Source organism: Heterodontus francisci, chromosome 3, assembly GCF_036365525.1.
Source record: "Heterodontus francisci isolate sHetFra1 chromosome 3, sHetFra1.hap1, whole genome shotgun sequence".
Taxonomy (NCBI): domain Eukaryota; kingdom Metazoa; phylum Chordata; class Chondrichthyes; order Heterodontiformes; family Heterodontidae; genus Heterodontus; species Heterodontus francisci.
Genome location: NC_090373.1, coordinates 88,082,169 through 88,101,910, shown reverse-complemented (window position 1 = coordinate 88,101,910; position 19,742 = coordinate 88,082,169). Strand labels below are relative to the sequence as shown.

General features: G+C 41.2%; 1 protein-coding gene across 3 annotated transcripts in view; it reads right to left on the bottom strand.

Annotated features, from left to right (window-relative positions):
• Nucleotides 1–200: 200 nt before the first annotated feature.
• The window catches only part of msraa (methionine sulfoxide reductase Aa), a 395,564-nt gene continuing 376,022 nt past the window's right edge, over nucleotides 201–19,742 (bottom strand). For all 3 annotated transcript variants that reach the window (XM_068024102.1, XM_068024103.1, XM_068024101.1), the window contains one exon: nucleotides 201–1,374. In XM_068024102.1, the coding sequence (XP_067880203.1) occupies nucleotides 1,210–1,374 (165 nt within the window). In that variant the 3' untranslated portion in view covers nucleotides 201–1,209. The remainder of the gene's footprint in view (nucleotides 1,375–19,742) is intronic.

The following is a 19,742-nucleotide window of genomic DNA, read 5'->3' as shown; positions in this document are numbered from 1 at the left end:
TTTTTCAAACTTCAAGATCAGGTCTGGCATTTGATCTAATTATTTTGCACTGGTGAAGGTAGAGGTCACAAATTGGAAATGTAAAGCTTCTTTGCAAAACTGCTTTCTGGCCTGGGATGTCTCTATACAAGCAATATCAAACAATATTAAAAAGAATATCACATAAGCTGGGTTGGCAGTTAATAACCACATCCAAAGAGTTCTTTATAGTTGAAATGTTAAATGTTTATTAAGGCTGTTAGGATACAATAATGATTGGAAATTGCTGTCGGATCAGAAAAGAAAGCTGAAGAAAGTTACTCTGTTAAAAATTTCAAGTCTAACAGAGCCACGCAGCAGTGAAAGAAAATACTTTAGCTACATGTATCAACTTTAGATATACCAAATTTTATTAGCAGGCTACTGAAATGAAATTTGCGTAAGGTCCCAAGTCTACAGCACTAATGCCATTTAATGGCACTCAGAGCACGCAGTGATTTTGTTGCTCCTGTGGCTGGAAGTGCTTTGTTTTGCTTCATGTTGTTTTGCGGGAAGGGTTAGTATGGAGGTACTGCCGCTGCAACTTTATTGGGGTTTAGTAGCGTCTGTCCTGATCATATTTCTTTAACATGCAAACTATGCCAAAATTTAAATCATTGTCAGTGATTATCTTTTGTGAAACAAGATTTTTCAAATTTTTCCACGGAGGAAATAATATTCATAACTTTGCTGCAAATAATACGCAGAAGAAACCTTCCCCATTAAAGCTGCAACACAGCAATTTTTCCTTTGCTTTTGTTGGCTATCAAATTTCATTTTGCACCAATGTCGATGATGATTCAGAATAGAAAGTTAATAATCAAGAAATATATAGATGGAAGTATTTTTGTGCCTTACCCTCACTAATTGGCAATTACAACATGCTTTAGGTGAAAATGTCATAAGAGCACACTGTTGAAAATTATTATAAGTTTTACTGCAACTTAGTGCTTATTGGGACTTGTAGACTTAAATTAGAATTTGAATGCAGAGTTTTATTCAACCTTTTGCAACGCATTGGGATAGATTTTCACTTTTACAGCCGTTTTGGAGAAGTATGGACAACAGGCGGTCAATCCGCTCCTGCCAGTATTCTCCCACTGCCGATAGCAAAACTCTACCCCATTGTCTGTGAAACAGGGCAATGAAGGCAAATTGGGACAATTTTAGTCATCGTATCAGAGCCATGTCTTACTGCTGAATACCTATTGGACAAGACACCCCAGTGCCACCCAGACCACAATAACCGCTTGGGTTCTTATCCAAGTACTGCTGATGGTAATCTTCGGCGAAGTAGAACACTTGAGTCTCACGTATCTCTGTTGCGATTTCACCATATCCACTTTTGTTCAACTCCTACAAAGATATGTAACAGTTAGAGCACATTAGACACACAGAACAACTTTGACACAGAAAACTACAGTCGACCATTTTTATAACGCTCATAGGTAATATCACTGTCCATTTAGCTTCACTTTTCAAAGATTCCTCCAACGGAAAACAGCAGCATGGAATGAGAACTGAATTGAGTTAAATTCATTAAATAAACTGAGGTGCCCAAAGGGGGTTATACACTTGTTTGAAGTAAGATATAAAAAAAGGGCAGGGAAATAGGGATAAAATAATGTCACAGCTGCCAAAACAGCAGAGAAGGCTTGATGACTTTTTAGAAAAATAGGAAATAGAAGCAGGAGTAGGCCTTTCAGCTCCTCAAGTCTGCTCCACCATCAACTAGATCATGGCTGATCTTCTACCTCAACACCATTTTGCTGCACTATCCCCTTATCACTTGATGCCTTTAGTATCTAGAAATCTATCAAAGAACAAAGAACAATACAGTACAGGAACAGGCCATTCGGCCCTCCAAGCCTGCGCCTATCTTGATGCCTGCCTAAACTAAAACCTTCTGCATTTCCGGGGACCATATCCCTCTATTCCCATCCTATTCATGTATTTGTCATTCATGTATCAATCTCTGTCTTAAACATACTCAATGACTCAGCCCCCACAGCCCTCTGGGGTAGAGAAAGCCAAAGATTTACCACCCTCAGTGAATAAATTACTTCTCATCTCAGTCCTAAATGGCCTACCCCTTATTCTGAGACTGTGTCCCCTGGTTCTAGACCCCCCAGCCAGGGGAAAGATCCTTCCTGCATCTACCCTGTCGAGCCCCGTAAGAATTTTGTATGTTTCAATGAGATCACCTCTCATTTTTCAAAACTCTAGAGAATACAGGCCCAGTCTCCTCAATTTCTCCTCATAAAACAATCCCACTGTCCCAGGGATCAGACTGGTGAACCATCGTATATCCTTCCTTAGGTAAGGAGACCAAAACTGTACACAATACTTCAGGTGCAGTCTTACCAAGGCTCTACACAATTGCAGCAAGACATCTTTACTCTTGTACTCAAATCCTCTTGCAATAAAGGCTGACATATCATTTGAAGGATGTATGAGCCATAGAGAGAGTGCAACGATTCACTGCCTCCACGGTGGTGCTGCTCAGAGGAAGAGCTGCCGGCCTCTGATTGGCCGGCAGCTCTCTGAGGGCAGGACTTCTGTCGTCAGGGTCCTTGATCCCGCCACTGTCCACTTAAGTGCCCTTCCGGAGAAGAGGCGACACAGGGTTCTCAGCTTCGCTTTTTCCACACGTCAAGACCATTGTCGCCAGCATAAAATCCCGGCCAAAATATTGATTTAGCTTCTCTGCCATTTCCTTTCTCCCCATTATAAATTTTCCTGTTGCTGCCTGTAATGAGCCCACATTTGTCTTTGCTAATCTTTTCCTTTTTACATACCTCTTATAGCTTTTACAGTCCGTTTTTATGTTTCTCGCTACTTTACTTTCATATTCTATTTTCTCTTCATCAGTTTCTTGATCCTCCTTTGCTGAATTCTAAATTTCTCCCAATCCTCGGCCTCACTACTTTTTTGGCAACATTATAAGCCTCTTCCTATGATCAAATACAATTTTTAACTTCTCTTGTTAGCTAAGGTTAGATCACTTTTCCTGTTGGGTTCTTGTGCATATTTTATAAACCATGTATTAATTCTTTAAATGCTAGCCACTGTCTGTCTACCAGCACATCTTTGAATGTAGTTTCCCACAATTCTCCAATCCCAATTCTCCATTCAACAACCTTACCATCCCTCTGTTACTGACCATTGCAGCATCCCTTTGGCCACAATGTTGAAATAAAAGCTTCCAGAAAACAATTATTCTAAACTAACTTTATCAAACAAACTATCCAATATTCCATACAAAAGTCAACTAACCACCCCTGTGCATTCCCTTAGTGACTGCCCTGTGGCCCTCTGCCTGTCCTAGTGTATGTCCTGTGCACAAAAAGCAGGACAAATCAAACCCAGGCAATTACCACCCTTTCAGTTGACTCTCAATCATCAGTAAAGCGATGGAAGGTGTCGTCGACAGTGCTATCAAGCGTCACTTGCTCAGCAATAACCTGCTCACTGGCGCTCAGTTTGGGTTTTGCCAGGGCCACTCAGCTCCTGACCTCTGGAGAGCCTTGGTCCAATCATGGACAAAAGGGCTGAACTCCAGAGGTGAAGTGAGAGTAACTGCCCTTGACATCAAGGCACCATTTGACTGAGTAAGGCATCAAGGAGTCCTAACAAAACTGGAGTCAATGGGAATCAGGGGGAAAACTCTCCACAGGTTGGAGTCATAACTAGCATAAAGAAAGATGGTTGTGGTTGTTGCAGGTTAATCATCTCAGTCCCAGGACATCACTGCAGAAGTTCCTCAGGGTAGCGTCCTAGGCCCAACCATCTTCAGCTACTTCATCAATGACCTTCCCTCAATGATAAGGTCAAAAGTGGGGACGCACAGTGGCAGAAGTGTGTACCATCTACAAGATGCACTACAGCAACTCACCAAGGCTCTTTCGACAGCACCTTCCAAACCCGTGACCTCTACCATCTAAAAGGACAAGGGCAGCAGATGCATGGGAACACCACCCACCTGCAAGTTGCCGTCCAAGCCACACACCATCCTGACACGGATTAATATCGTCAGTCCTTCACAGTTGCTGGGTTAAAATCCTGGAACTCCCTTCCTAACAGAATTGTGAGCGTAGCTACACCACAAGGACTGCAGCAGTTCAAGAAGGTAGCTCACCACCACCTTCTCAAGGGCAATAAAGGACGGGCAATAAATGCTGGCCTGGCCAGTGATACCCACATCCCATGAACAAATATAAAAAAACCCTGCAGATCGCCTCTTCCTGCTATCTTTACCTGGCAGGATTGCCTATTCCTGCCGTGTTTACCTGTAGGATGGCCTCTTCCAGCTGTCTTCACTTGGCGCGCTAGCCTCTTCCCACTGTCTTCACTTGGCGGGATAACCTCTTCCCACTGTCTTCACCTGGAGGTATGGCATCTTCCCACTATCTATAATTGGGGGGCTTTCCTCTTCCCAATGTTTTCACTTGGCAGGATAGCCTCTTCCCAATGTTTTCACCTGGCGGGATAGCCTCTTCCCACTGTCTTCACTTGGCAGGATAGCCTCTCCTCACCTGGCGGGGATAACCTCTTCCCACTATCTTCACCTGGAGGTATAGCATCTTTTCACTGTCTACAATTGGCAGGATAGCTACTGTGACTTCCCGCTCAGCCCATCCCGTTAAAATTGTAGTCAGGATCCAACATACATCAGTAAAGATGGCCCATGTTTGCTTTGTGCAGGTGTCCTTGCATTCTACCAAATATAGCAGTGTAAAATCTGGTGGCTGTAGGGCAAGTAAATCATAGTTTTGCTGGGTGGGTGGGTAGGGTTAAAATCGCTCTCTATATATCAATATTTCTTTTAATGCTGCATTAACATCCCACATGGAAGAGTGTTTGCAGAGACTCATCGGCAAGCTTGCGGCTGCCTGCAACCAATTTGGCTTAACCATCAATTTCAAGTAAACGAAAATCATGAGACAAGACATCAGAAATGCTCCAACCATCAATATTGGCGACCACACTCTGGAAGTGGTTCAAGAGTTCACCTGCCTGGACTCAACCATTACCAGCAACCTGTCTCTCGATGCAAAAATCAACAAGTGAATGGGAAAGGTGTCTGCTGCCATGTCCAGACTGGCCAAGAGGGTGTGGGAAAATGGCGCACTGACACGGAACACAAACGTCCGAGTGTTTCAAGCCTGTGTCCTCAATACCTTGCTCAAATGGCAGCGAGGCCTGGACAACGTATGTCAGCCAAGTGCGACGTCTCAATGCACTCCATTTTCGCTGCCTCCGGAAAATCCTTGGTATCAGGTGGCAGGACTGTATCTCCAACGCAGAAGTCCTCGAGGCAGCCAACATCCCCAGCATGTATGCCCTACTGAGTCAGCGGCGCTTGAGATGGCTTCGCCATGTGAGCCGCATGGAAGATGGCAGGATCCCCAAGGACGTATTGTACAGTGAGCTTGTCACTGGTGTCAAACCCACTGGCCGTCCACGTCTCTGCTTTAAAGATGTTTGCAAACGCGACATGAAGTCTTGTGACATTGACCACAAGTTGTGGGAGTCAGTTGCCCGCGATCGCCATGGCTGGCGGACAGTTATAAAGGCAGAGCTGAAGAGAGGCGAGTCGAAGAGACTTAGCAGTTGGCAGGAAAAGAGACAGCAGTGTAAGGAGAGAACCAACTGTGTAACAGCCCCAACAACCAATTTTACCTGCAGTGCCTGTGGAAGAGTCTATCACTCTAGAATTAACCTTTATAGCCACTCCAGGCACTGCTCCACAAACCACTGACCACCTCTAGGTGCTTACCCATTAACTCTCGAGACAAGCAGGCCAAAAGGAATATCAACATTTCTTTGTAGATCAGGTTCCCAAAATATTCTAAATATGGCTTTACCAAATTTATACAGGTTTAAGGAAACTTATAATCAAATGCTCTCCAAATGTAGGTTGAAGTCATCATCAGATGTTATAATACTGCATAATAGAAGCCTTTTCCATAGTTTTTGATGAACAGTAGAAACATCATGGAATCAAGAACAGATTTCTGAGAAATCATTCCAAGTTCCCAATGCATGCATTTGTCCCATTTCTCAGAAGGAAAGTAAGGGTACTTAATGCTGCACCTTTCTCAACTGACTGACTACATTTTGCTCCCACAGAAAAATACCCAGCCTCTGGATAAACCAAAGTGCAAATGTCAGTTTAGATTGGAAACTGTAACTTCTTCCCCAAGGGTTACAAACTCCTACTTCTATCCTTGTTGATGACATAGATTAACGAATAGTTATGAAAAAGTCACAAGTAATAATGCAGAAATTGTAAGAATAAAGGCCAAGTATCTTATACATGTTCGAAGCCTGTGCTGTAGCCTTTAGCTCCTACTTATATTTTTGGGTATGTAAAACTTTCATGGATCTAAGTATGAGAAGGGAGTAATGGGAGAATTTTACAAGATTATATAAGTGAGATACCAAATTGGCTTTTACAGCTCTTTGCTCTTCTGAGAATATATTACAAACACCCATGAGGAACAGATCTGCCCCGATCAGTCTGCTCTTCACAGGTGATAAGAACAGGATTAGAATACTGGAAGAAAAACAAATGACAGCAAATTCAATTTAACATGACATCCTTATGACAAATGTTCAAATGTTGTTCTTTATAATAATACAATAGAAAAATACATTTGCTTTTATGTTTACCTATCAAGCCAGTAAGGGAATAATTTGAAATCTATTTTAGGTATTGAACAATGTTCTCAACTCATGTTACTGCTCTCAACCTTCCCTGTAACAAAGGAACAGAACAATATTAGCAGCCATATATATTTCCCTTCTTTCCTCCTTTCCCTCCACATTTCTGTCCTCTGGGCTAAAATTGATTTTGAGTGTTATCACAAAATGGGTGACAATGAAAAGGGAAAGTAGTTCTGTGTAAAACGAGGGGCCAATTCGCTAATCAGCCATTTTGCACTGCAGCCCAAAACCAGTTTCATCCCTGTTTTCTTCTGAAAGCAGTAACTCTTGCTAGGGTTCAGTTCCCTCACCACAGCTGCCTTCCAGTACCTCCCCCAAATTGATAGCTTGTATCAAAAGCAAAATGCTGTAAATGCTGCAAATCAGAAATAAAAACAGAAAATGCTGGAACACTCAGTGGGTCAGGCAGCATCTGTGGAGAGAGAAAAAGAATGAAAGTTTCAGGTTGATGACCTATCATCATGTCAGATTATTTTCTCAGTAGCCAATCTGCTTGTATGTCTTATCCCATCCTTAGTTGACATCTAAGTTCTGCTGCACTTTCCCAGCAGGATGACGGCTAGCCTTCAGGATTGGCAACAGTGGTGACTTTTCTCCTTTCAAGCTTAGGGACACAAAGGCTAATTGTAACATCTCCCTATCTGCACACATAATAGGAATTGATCTTGGGATCTTCATGTAGTGTTTGATTGATCTGGGTTTGATTGCATTAGTCTGTCCACTGACCTGTGCTCACTATGCTTGATTGCTTAAACCTACGGGTGGGGCTCAAGAGTTGAAACTGAAACCAAAAGAAGAGACAGAGACTGTTCTGAGAAGACATTGTGCTGAGATTTTGTAGTGCTGAGATATTTTAAAGTATAGTTAATAAACCAGTTGGTGATTTAATACAAGTGTGATATCTGCATTTCTTTGAGATAAATCATATATATATATATATATATATATATATCCAGCATCTACTAAACACAAACATAACACTTCAGGTTTTTTTTTATTCTTTCATGGTGTCCATAGTTCAGTACCACATCAAATACCAATTGAACTATGCAGGCAACAATTTTTACTTTCTAAACAATGAACTATTAATCCGACAAAGGACTTTGAAAACTTTTAATAGCCTGCTTAACAATTGCAAGTACAGCAATCAACACCAATTGTAACCAAAACTCTTTAAATGCTGTTGGACAAAAGGGCATGATGTACAGTTTACTGTAAATAAGCTGACCAGCAAAAGCAACTGTTTTAGCAGATGCTGCACAGGAACACACAACAAAACAGCAGAAAGAAAAACCTCATGGAAGACAACACCAGTACTACTGTTAAAAAGGAATCAGTAAATTGCTGTGTTGGATTGAGTGAGTAAGAGAAGTAAAAATACTCAGACCTAGAGCAGAAAATGGAAGTGAAAATGTACTAATTAGATAACAGTCAACTTAATTACTATATTTGAAAATTGTAATTAAAGAGCACGCAATGATTCATTTTAATCTAACAATTTAAACTCAGGAGCCAGGAGTGAAGAAATCTCTCGAGATGAAAACAAATTGGCGCCCACCCTCATTATATAGTCTTCAATTACATTCAAATTCAGAATTATTTTGGAGATCCCACTTCATCGATTGTATTTTCAGTCAAGGTTATAGTTAGCATTGAGAACAAAAATGATGAATAATAATCTATTTTGAAATAAAGTAGCCAAGTGATGTAACAACAATTAAGACAACATTCAGAAAGCAGAATTCTATGAACCATTATAGTCTGTTCTTATAAAAAGATATCAATCTTACAAGGATCAGTAGAAAATAGTTAGGTCATGATCAGCAAGGCACTAAAATGGCCAGATGCATGGTCTATGGCTACTGGATCTTCTCATTTTCATGTTACATGTTCTACTCTTACAATGAAAACCTCATTATAATGTGCAAAATGCTTAGCTTCATGGTGAAGATGGAATCTATTTTTACAGAGTGTGTTTTATTAGAGCAGTTTTGAATTCTGCACCCCTTCACCACTGTGTTTTGTCAGGTATTTCTTGCTTCTTTGCAAGCCAAAAAGCAGGGATGACGATTCTGATAATATTAATTTGAGATTCAAAGTTGAATATTCGAAAATTAACAAAATCCAGCAGCTGGGTGCACACCCACACTACATTGCAAAAAAAAAAAAAACAGGTGCTTGAGTGTACTCATTAAACCACAATAAAGACAGGCACATATTGTGAAGCCGTGACCAATCAACACAAAAATAACAACATTGCACATCACCTATTTTTGCAGTTTTCTTTCCTTTCCACTTATCTGGATGTGAATTTGAGGCATGATAATGAAATTCCCCCCACACACAGGGACACACACACACACGCAGGGACAAAAAGCAGCCCCAGCTGTGTATGAGAATTGTTCAAACCTGGACAACTTGGGAGTTTCCTTAAAAAATTCAAAATCCTCCAAATTTAGAAGGGTTTGGATTGCAGATTTGGATTTGTCACTTGTCCCTACAAGACATTCCACTGATGAAGGGGCACTTTATTTTGCATCAGTAATAGCATTGCACTGTTCAAGCCTCCCATGATTTCTATAATAAACTACATCAATTTGGATAATCTGCCAAGAGTGGGCCCTTTGGGAAAATTTATTTACATGAAGATTTCCACCTTTGAATGTGTCTAAAATTAAGCAGTTTAGTGTAACAAAGTTTCATTAGACTTTGTCTACCACTTCTATTGACACTTCTATCAGCAGCAACATCACCATTTATTGAATATTTGTTAACAGCAATTTCTTCCTTCTAAGCAAGAGCCTGTGAACAAGACCTGGCTTTTGCCTTCACAGACATTAAGTTCACTTCTTGTAAAATTGCATCTGCATTTAAACACGATGTACAATAACATCATTTAAGTTAGCATGGAATGGGAAAAGGCCATTCATCCCATCAAGGATGTCTCTTTGACACAACAGTCCCCTAACAGACTCTTTCCTGCTCCTCAATAGACCAGACAGAAATACAATTTTAGATCTGCTGCTGCTCTGAATTCAGGGACATTTTTTAGAATGGCTTTGATGTTCTCAGTCATGGAGAATAGTCATCAAATTTTAGGTGGGAAATACATGCATGTTAGTCTGTAAGCTTAAGTACAATACCAAGCAGTATCATTCAGGTTACACTATAGTCTGTTGCTCAACCAGCTTTAAGTTGTAACCTTGGGCTGGTACGTGATATTATTAGAATCATAAAAATTACAAAACAGAAGGAAGCAATACACCTCACAATGTTTGTGCTTTTTCTAGTTTCTCCATTGGAGTTACCTACTTTAATTCCATTTCCTCTATCTGTATCCATTTATACTCTTCATCTTCAAATACTTATCCAATTCCCTTTAAAATTATGTTATAATTTCTTTTCAATAGTACTTGAGATAAAGTATTCCATATTCTGTATAAAAAAAACCATCTGACCTTCTAATTCATCCTTCCCGTGATGATCCTGTATCTGCGCACCTTTGTTACTGATTTTACAGCCAATAAAGACTACAGTTCTCTATTTAACTTCCCAAAACTATGTATAATTTTTAAAACCTCTAATGAGCTCCCTCTTTAATTTTATTTATTCTAGTAAGGGAAAAAGCTCCAATTTTGTCTTTTCCATACCTGTAATCTCTCATTTCTGGTATAATTTCAGTCAATCTTCATTGTGCCCTTTCCATGGCTCTAATAACCATCGATAATGGAGTGCTGAGAATTCATGAAATACTGAACTGTGGTTTAGTTTAGTTTAGTTTTTAGTTTAGTTATACAGCACTGAAACAGGCCCTTCGGCCCACCGAGTCTGTGCCAACCATCAACCACCCATTGATACTAATTCTACACTAATTCCATATTCCTACCACATCCCCACCTGTCCCTATATTTCCCTCCCACCTACCTATACTAGGGGCAATTTATAATGGCCAATTAACCTATCAACCAGCAAGTCTTTGGCATGTGGGAGGAAACCGGAGCACCCGGAGGAAACCCACGCAGACACAGGGAGAACTTGCAAACTCCACACAGGCAGTACCCAGAATTGAACCCGGGTCACAGCTCCAGCGACCCGGGTTCAATTCTGGGTACTGGTGATATTTTATTGTAAAGTGTAAACATACATTTAAATTCATTGATTTCTTGCTAACTTTATTAAGCTTCCTTTACCATAGAGATGAGAAACAAAATTAATAATTGGGACCGGACCTCACTCACATTCCCCACCATCAATAAATATCAAGTTGAGAAATGCTGGTGACAAACTCATAGGAATATAAAGAGTAAAACCAGAAATTGTGTAGATAAGCTAAATTTCTGGTTAACTCTGAACAGAAAAAAAGCATTGTCTAATAATATATCTGGGCAAATAGCATGATAGTTTCTGTCATGTAAACAGATAAAATCCCCAAGCTGTACTGAGCCATGTCTGGTAAATGTGACATCACCTCATTGAAGTGGTTGACTTAGCAGATGCTACTGACAGGTGTCTGTAAATTGTTCTATTGACAGGCAGATGGTAATAAAATTAGTTTACTGCCAAGTGCTTGTTCACGACAGGTTTTTCTCTTCACACATCTGTAGATGTATATGTTTGACTGGAATGTTTTCTTTACGGCAAGTATTTTATTTTTATTTTTGCTTTCAATCCCAAATCAATCCTGTTAGGCACTGTATGTGGCAATTTACAGCATTGGGCTTGTATGACAGCCATGGACAAGAATCGGAGTACTTTCTTTTTGCCAATTTTCCCATTTCCTTTAATACTGAGGTTTTGTACCACAAGTGCCAGCAGCCATATGGTACCTTGCCTAAGTGTCCATTGTACTCGTGATTCACACTCATACACACACTTTCCAGCAGGGGTTAGGAGGATTAGGATGAGGAGCTGATTATTCTTCCAGCCCATTTTAAGGGTCACAACTCTTGCTGAGATCAGCTAACTCAATTCAGTTAGAGGGATGAACCTGGAACTGTCCATATCTGAATAGCTCAGTAATTTTCCAGACATTTCCGTCAGCTGAAATAAAAATATTGCACTAAATGAGTAAAACATTACTCTGCACTAATTTGAACCCTTTGCTTCTCAGAGAACAAACCAAATATTTATTGCAGTACACCAGAATCCCAGAAAGGTCAACAACTGATAGCGTGTCAATCAACATTCCCACTAAGCTCCATGGCCACGTGGCCGTGCAGCAACCCAGAAATTCCCACACATGCCGAGCACAAGTTGGCCCCTTGAAGGTACCGTGCATATACAGCAATGCAAAAAAACTTAAAAGTCCCATGCACTTAGTGAATAGGCAGCGCACAACAAAAAGAAAATTCAGAGGGGATGTTGGTGTCTATGAAGTTTCTCAAAAAGGAAGTAGATTATTATCTGGTAGGGAATGAAACTGAAGATTACAGAGTAACGTTTAGACTGAGATGATCAACTAGTTCATAATACATGAGTCCTCTGTGCAGAGAATGAACAGTGGGCTATTGTTTGTGGAGGGCAACAGAGATAGTCAGGATGCTCCAGGCATCACGTTTGACAGACCAGCTAGTTTTTTTCTGCCCATCATTTTCACATGTTCTTAGAAGCGGGGTGAATAAATATTCATCAGTTTTGTTTGACTACCTTTTAAGATCAGGAAGTATATTCTGCATAATTTTCCTCAATTCTGGGCTCATTACAAGAGTCAGAAACTTGTCCCAAAGGTCAATGACACATTGCGAAAAAATAAACCTCTTACCATCTATGCTTATATAACTTATACATATGTCCCTTATTTCCTCCTAATCTATCCAATTTAAATTGCCTATACACATGGACACATTCTAGTCTCTTCATAACTTTAAAGGAGTCAATCATATCACCATTCATCTTGTTATGCAAGCAGGTAGAAACCACAAACTGAGAAACAGAGCTCGTGAGCGTTACACATCAGGTATTATATCCTTACCATTATTTCACTCGTAGCTCGTTGGATGATGATCTTGTGGTTGAAATACTCATCTGGCTTACACTGTTGTGAAATAACAGCATTGTGTTTTTGAGGCTGGAGCTCATTCATGCTAATGCTCCAAGGTTACTTAAAGCTTTGACTACAAGATGTCAAACTGGATGCAACATTGTCATCACATGTATTTTGAATCTACACGCTGCCCCTCAGCGACATCATCCAAAAACACACCAATTTCCACATGCACACTGACAACACCCAGCTCTACCTCAACACCACCTCTTCCAACCTCTCCACTGTCTCTATTTTGTCAGACTGCTTCTCCGACATCCAGTATTGGATGAGCAGAAATTTCCTCCAACTAAATTATAGGAAAACTGAAGCCATTGTCTTCGGTCCCTAGCCACTGTTTCCATCCCTCTCTCTGGCAACTTCTGAATATGAACCAAACTGTTTGCAACTTTGGTGTCTTATTTGACCCCATGTCCACATCATCTCTCATATCGCCTATTTCCACCTCTGTAATATCATCTGACTTCAACCCTGCCTCAGCTCATCTGAGGCTGAAACTCTTATTCATTCCTTTGTTACCTCTAGACTTGACTATTCCAATGCACTCCTGGCTGACCTTTCATTTTCCCCTTCAATAAACATAAGTTCATCCAAAGCTCTGCTGCCTATATCCTAACTCGCACCAAGTTCCATTCACCCACCTCCCGTGTTCGCTGACCTATATTGGTTCTCAGTTAGGTAATGCCTCAATTTTAAAATTCTCATCTTTGTTTTCAAATCCCTCCATGACCTTGCCCCTCCCTATCTCTGTAATCTCCTCCAGATCTACAACTTTCCAAGATCTCTAGTCATCTAATTCTGGCCTCAAGTTTATCCCTGATCTAAAATGTTTGAGCTGTAGTGACCAAGTTGCTGGGTTCCTTAGCTCTAGAATTCCCTCCCTAAACTTAGCCACCTCTCCACGTTTCTCTCCTTTTTTAATATGTTCCTTAAAACCTATCTCTGACCAAGGACATCTGCCCTAATATCCCCATATGTGGCTAATTTTGTTTGATAATGCTCCTGTGAAGCACATGGGCTGCCATTAAATGCATTACATAAATACATATTGTTGTTGCTCTATTTGAGAACAACTTTATCACTTTTGAGAAAATTGCAGAATAGCCCAAATAAAATATATATTCACTTACACAATATTCTCCAGTTTATTTACAAACCATTATACCTGGCACATACGATTGTTTGCGGTTCTCATTGCCATTCTAGTCGGCACTGAGGAATAAAATCCCATGCAATAAAGAGTGTTTGCATAATCAGGCATTCAGTAATCTACAGAGCTTTATGAACTATTGTGTACAATTCTACAGTGTCATCTAATGCAGTAGCATTTGTGCTTGGTTGGGATAAATTAATTCCCTCATGCACATAATGGCAGGTCAACAATTCAGCTCTTCAAATACATACTTCCTTTGAGGCTATGCTGTAAAAAAACACATAACTTTGCTCTAGAGTCCTGTGAAACATTCCACAGAGCCATTTAGTCAACTTTAATAAAACAGTTATTTTATTGGCAGCATCTCCTAAACAAGCAGCTTCTACCACCCAGCAGGGCAAGGGCAGCAAGCACATGGGGACACCACCAACTCCAAGCTCTCCTACAAGTTACACATCATCCTGACTTGGACATATATCACCGTTCCTTCATTGTGGCTTGGACAAAATCCTGGAACACCCAACCTAACAGCACTGTGAGAGTACCTTCGCCACATTGACTGCAGAGACAGCTCACCAACACCTTCTCGAGGGCAATTAGAGCTGGGCAATAAATGCTGGGCTAGCCAGTCACACCCACATCTCGTGAATTAATAAAAAAAAGTTCTGCAGTGATTTTAATTTCTGGCATTTAAAGAAGATTTACAATGTTCCTAATGAGTCAAATTTATAGCATAAAGAGAATATTTAAGCCTGCTGCCTTTTAATTGTGTCAGTACCTTATCAGTAACTCCATTTTATTATGAGGTAGGCCATTTCATAGCCCACAATGTTGTCATCACTTTTCGTCATGAAATGGATTAGGCACTAGATATTACAACAGTGGAGCACTATAAACAATGATATTCATCACTCCATTATCTGGATAATGATTCTTTTAAGGAAATCGATTATGTAAATTACAATTATTCTCTGCAAAAGTGAAACATTTTAGATGGGTAGCAAGTCGTCCAGATCTACTTATATTCCAAATTTGCATCATTATAGTAATAACAATCATATGCTGCATTAAAATTTGAATCCCTGAAATCAGAGCAAAACAGCATTCCAAAATACAAAAGTACTGAAAACACATGAATATTTTTAACCTCTTACTTTGTTGCCTTTATGTTCAAGCATCCAAATACAAAAAAGTTAAAATTTCTATTCTATATTTGGAAGATAAATATCATGGGTAATTTTTGGGTAGGGTGGGTGGTGGGCAGAGCATTCACACCTTCCACCCGATGACACCAGCAAGAGGCCCAAACCATTTTTATGGTCATGCCTCACCTGGATAAATTCCAGCAAGGTGCCAGCGCTCAACCAGGGTGGGGAATCCAGTGGCTCCTCTGCAGATTTGAGCCAGAAGACAAAATTTTAAAGGGGAAGCAATCCCACTTGTGGGGTGGGGTGGTGGTGGTGGAATGGAAGGCACGGGCTGTCAGCCACTGATCTGCTGGTAGTGACTGAAACGATGTTTGCGGGATAAGAACAAGAAATGCTGGAAATACCCAGCAGGTCTGGCAGCATCTGTGAAGAGGGAAGCAGAGTTAACGCTTCAGGTCAGTGAACTGGCAGTTCTGATGAAAGGTCACTGACCTGAAACGTTAACTCTGCCTCTCTCTCCACAGATGCTGCCAGACCTGCTGGGTATTTCCAGCATTTCTTGTTTTTATTTCAGATTTCCAGCATCTACAGTATTTTGCTTTTATTTAAGATGTTTGTGCGGCTTGGAGGAGCATGAAAGTTCCTCTTGGCCCTCTGAAATTGATTTTAAAATGTTACCTACAATGCTTCCAGCATGACCACCAGCAGCCCCACGTCCTCCCCTCCATTAAGACTCCCCATTTCCACTTCTTGCTCAACTCCACCCCTACCTCAGTCTCTGGGCTGTTGAAACCCTCATATGTGCCCTCATCAGCTCCAGGCTCAATTATTTCAACACTCTCTTTATTGACCTCAATTCCCCATCCTCTATAAACTTCAACTTTGTCTAAAACTATGTCAAGTGCATCCTGTCCCACACCAAGTCCCGCTCACCCATCATTGATTTGAAACAAGGATGAGAATTTTAAAATAAAGGCGTTGCTTAACCAGGAGCCAGTGTAGGTCAGCGAGCACAGGTGTGATGGGTGAACGGGATTTGGTGCAAGTTAGGGCACAGGCAGCAGAGTTTTGGATGACCTCAAGTTAACGGAGGGTTGAATACATGGGAGGTTGGCCAGGAGTGCATTAGAATAGCCAAGTCTAGAAGTAACAAAGGCATAGATGAAGGTTTAGGCAGCAGATCAGTTAAGCGAGGGGCAGAGTCATACAATATTATGGAGGTAGAGATAGGTGATCTTAGTGATGGCGCGGATACATGGTTGAAAGTTTATCTCAAGGTCAAATATCTCAGTAAGGTTACTAACAGTCTGGTTCAGTCTCCAACAGTTGCCAGCAAGTGGGATTGAGTTGGTGGCTAGGGAGTGGAGTTGTGGCGGGCACTGGAGATAATGGCTTCAGTCTTCCCAATATTTAATTGGAGGGAGTTGCTGTTCGTCCAGTAGTGGATGTTGGACAAGCAGTCTGATAATTTAGAGACAGTGGAGGGGTCAAGAGAGCTGGCAGTGAGGTAGAGCTGTGTCTCATTAGCGTACATGTGGAAACTAACACTGTGCTTTTGGATGATGTTGCCGAGGAGCACTATGTAGATGAGAAATAGGAGCTACCAAAGATAGCTCCTTGGGGGACACCAGAGATAGCTGTGCGAGAATGGGAGATCAGCCATAGAAAGTAATTCTCTAGTTGCGATTAGACAGATAAGAATAGACCTGGGCCAGTGAGGTCCCACCCAGCTCAACGACAGCGGAGATGCGTTGAAGAAGAATGATGTAATCACCCATATCAAAAGCCGCAGACAGGTCAAGAAGGACAAGGAGGAATAGTTTAATAAAAGCAACATACTGCAGATGCCGTAAATCTGAAATAAAGACAGAAAGTGCTGGAAATACTCAGCAGGTCAGACAGATTCTGTGGAGAGAGAAGTGGAGTTAGCATTTCAAGTCTGTGACCTTTCATCAGAACTGGCAAAGATTAGAAAAGAATTAGGTTTTAGCAAGTGAAGGGTGTTGGGAGGGGCGGTGTTGGTGGTGAAGAGAACAAAAGAGAAGCTGTGTGATAGGGCAGAGGGCAGGAGAGATGAAATAACAAAGCTGTCCTGGGACAAAGGCAAAGCGTGTGTTAATGCTTGTAGTGAAAGACAAAGCATTAGTCCAGAGAGAGCGTTAATAGTGGAATAATGAACAGCTGTCGAGTGCATAATCGAAAGATCAGGTGCTGCTCCTCGAGCTTGTGTTGATGTTCACTGGAACACTGGAGCAGGCCAAGGACAGAAATGTTGACATGAGAGTGGTGGGGTGGGGGTGGTGGGGAGAGTGGGATGGTGTTGAAATGGCAGCGACCGGAAGCTCAAAGTCATGCTTTCGGACTGAGTAGAGGTGTTTCACAAAGCGGTTATCCAATCTGCGTTTGGAATAGTTTACCTTTGTCACAGTCACATTTGATGCCAATTGTGACCTTGATAAGAGCTGTTTCAGTAGGGTGGCAGGGGTAGAAAGCTGATTGTGGGGGGGATTCAGACATTGAGTTACAGCGAAGATAGGCATGTATTTGGGTGGTGACAATATGTTTAAGGATTTTGGAGAGGGAAGGGAAGTTGGAGAAGGGGCAGTAGTTTGCAAGGACAATGTGTGTCAAGGTGTGCTTTCTTGAAAATAGGGGTGCTAACAGCAGATTTGAAGGTGAAGGGGGCAGTATTTGAGGAGAGACCATTATCAATATCAATTAACATGAGAACCAGAAAAGAAAGTTGGGGTGGTCAATAGTTTAGTGGAAATAGGGTCAAGGGAGTATGAGGTGTGTCTCAGGGACAAGATGAGCTTGGAGCGGACATGAAGGGAAGCAATCGAGAACCTCAAGAAAGGTGCAAGTTCAGGGCTAAAGCAGGGGGAACATTACAGCAAGTTTGGCCCAGTGGGCTGGGGAAGGGAGAGAAGCGGCAGAGGCCGCTGATCAGTTAGTCTCAATCTTCGTAACAAAGGGGTCTATGAGCTCCGTGAACTTGTTTTTAGAGGTGAGGGCAGATGGGACACGGAAGAGAGGTTTAAGAAGACGGTTTGCGGTAGAGAAAAGTAGCCGGAAGTTATCTTTGCAGTCCAGGATGATCCTGGAATAATAAGCAGTTTTAGCAGACGAAAGCACGACTCGATACTGCTATTATGTTGTCCAGCCAGATCTGGCAGTGAATGGCTAAACTAGTTGTCCACGTCCATTGGACATCAGGCAGTGTAGATGAGGGCTGCATCAGGGGAATGGCCAAAGTGAGAGAGAGAGTAATGATTTTAATGGGGACTAAGGTGGAGGTGAGGTAGCTACAGAAATGTTTTGGTGAATGAAGGACCAAAGGCTAGGTAGTTGAGATCATGAAAGTGCAATTGTAGGTAAATAGTTTTTTCAGGGGCTGATACAGAAGGAAGTAGGATAGGGGAGGGGAAGTGAGATGTGGGTGGGGAGCGGTACACAGAAGTGATCATTGATGGCCTTGACACTGAACTTCCCATTCCTTTGAGTCCAGCCTCTTGTGCAACCCCTTCATTCAGCTCGTCATCAGTGGCAGGACATTCAGTTGCCTGAATTCCATCTCTAGAAAATTCATCTTAAATCTCTCCACCTCTTTCTCCTCCTTTAGAAATCACTTCACAACCTCTCCCTTTGATCAGCCTTTAGTGATCGCTTTAATCTCTCCAATCCTGCCTTGCCATTGGTTTTTCACAGCTTATTCTGTAAACAGCTTTTGAACTTCCTTTATGTTAGATAGGCTATATAACTGGAAGTCATTGTTCCCCCTGTCCCCCCAAATGTAAATCAATTAAAATTCCACAGTAGATATCTAAGATTATGTCTTACTTTGTATATCCAAGACAATCATCATCTTTGCATGATGCTGCCATGGTTTATTGCCACTCAGCAATGACCATGTTCCACTCAGCAATTGATTATTTTCAGCTCTACTTATCCTTATAGCCCTCAATCACATTGAGCCAGATATTTATCCAACTATCTTTTAAAGATGCTAATAGAGCAGTAACCACTTTAGCTTGGAGCCTAATTCAAATATCCACTACTTTGTGAGAAAATAATCCTTCTAATCTTAAGTATTGCCCGAGGCTTGTTAATTTTATACGCATATCCTATAGTTCTGTGCTCGTATCCCAGTTAAATAATCTGTATTTATCTTATCTATTCCTTGCAGCATTTTAAAATCCTCAATCATGTGTCTTAATAAACTTTGTTCTTCCAGTAGAAACAAGTTCAATGAGTCTCTCTTCACAGCTCAGAGGAATCATTCTTCTTTCCATTCTCTAAACCTCTCCATTGAATCAATGTCCTTTACAAGATAGGGTGCATGCTATACCCACAATGTAGCTGAACCAGCAAAATGCACAAGGTCAGAATAATTTATTTCAATTTACATTCAAAAGTCCTTGAAATGCATCCCAGTACATATTTAGCATATCAAACCTCCACCTCTGGGATCTGGGTTCAAAGCCAGCATATCTGGGGATAAAAACAGCCCTTACTCTGTTAGCTGTAAATCACTAAGCGTAATCAGTTTGAGTGATCGCAACCCGATTCCTAGTGGCCATAGATTTACAACATACAGAGGGTCAATCTCAAAGAAAAGCAACAAGGGATGGGGAATGTAATGAAAATATGA